The 1169-nt window shown below is 50.6% G+C and overlaps 1 protein-coding gene across 1 annotated transcript; it reads right to left on the bottom strand.

Moving 5' to 3' along the window:
- Positions 1-347: 347 nt before the first annotated feature.
- On the bottom strand, positions 348-1124 carry PPTG_07682 (hypothetical protein; the record flags this gene model as incomplete). Its single annotated transcript, XM_008901957.1, has 1 exon — positions 348-1124. The coding sequence occupies one exon, from the start codon at positions 1122-1124 to the stop codon at positions 348-350; it is 777 nt and encodes a 258-aa protein (XP_008900205.1).
- Positions 1125-1169: the final 45 nt, after the last annotated feature.

The following is a 1169-nucleotide window of genomic DNA, read 5'->3' as shown; positions in this document are numbered from 1 at the left end:
GTAACTGAGTCATGGCGTCTTCGCTTGCGCCTGCTTCCCCGCCCAAATCTGCAAGCGTACTGGACAAACGACGTCTTTTCTTCGCTCTGTATTTCTCTTGAGCTAGTCGACGTTTTTGTTTAAGCAGTTGACCAAGCTGAATCAGCTTGTTTTGAGATCGACGGTACCAATCTCCATTATCCTGTCGAAGAGGGCAATGGGAGACGTGGACGTTTGTAAGCCCGAGGCAAAGACGAAATATGTCATCGTACAGGTCTCGTCCAAGGCGGAACTTGTCGGACATGATTCTCCAGAGTTGGTTGAGCCGCCCGAAGAAGTTTTCGACGATCACACGGTCATGAGCAACTTTATCGTTGTGGGACAGATCCGCGAGACTGATGTTTCGGCCCTTTTTGGGAAGGATGCCGCAGAAAGGAGCTAATTCCTTGGTATACTTTGTCGGCTAGAATAGCCCACTCAGCAGGAAAAACCTCAGCAAGAGGGCAGTCGTCTGGTAGCATCTCGTCGCCTGGAAGCTTTTTCATTTTAACATTGTGGAATTCCTTGTTGCCCTTGAAAATTGTGATGTCGTGCGTAGCCCCAGGCGCGTGCTGTGAGCAGTTGATGGCAAACCCACGTTTATCAACCGATACCTCAACTTTCAGGCCGTACAGTCCATGCTGGCCGCTGTAGAACTTGCCATTTTCGGCAATACTGCCACCAGGTCGCCAGCTCTGTTGGAACGTAACGTCCACTGCGTACAACGCACTGGGGGAGTGTGAAAAGGTCGTGCCCCGGGTACGTGCGTTGCGCATAGTAGCTTCGTCACAGCGCTCCTCTACTAGGTCTACATAGACCCTCGGAGACAACATCCTGATGAACTTAGTGACGACATCAGTGAAAGTTGTTGTTGCCAGTTTAAACCGCTTTGTGTTGCTGTCCCAAGTTCCACCCTCCTTAAGCATCACGAGCGTCATGAAGAATGCATCCTTCGGCTTGACGTCGGATCGCTTTCCTCGTCCAACGTTGTAGTAAGCGAGGACATGTTCACGGAGAGAGAGCCAAAGTGTGTTGAATTTTTGTAGCGAGAAATTGGTCATATCCTTGATAGCACTTGAGCCTCCTAGTTCCCTAAAAGGATCCATCAGTGGCGTGTCAGTTGACTCATCGTCGATCTCGTGCGGGGCCAC

The sequence above is a fragment of the Phytophthora parasitica genome (genome assembly GCF_000247585.1).
Source record: "Phytophthora parasitica INRA-310 unplaced genomic scaffold supercont2.12, whole genome shotgun sequence".
NCBI lineage: Eukaryota > Oomycota > Peronosporomycetes > Peronosporales > Peronosporaceae > Phytophthora > Phytophthora nicotianae.
Note: the sequence above shows the minus strand (reverse complement) of the source record. Positions and strands in the feature narration are given on the sequence as shown.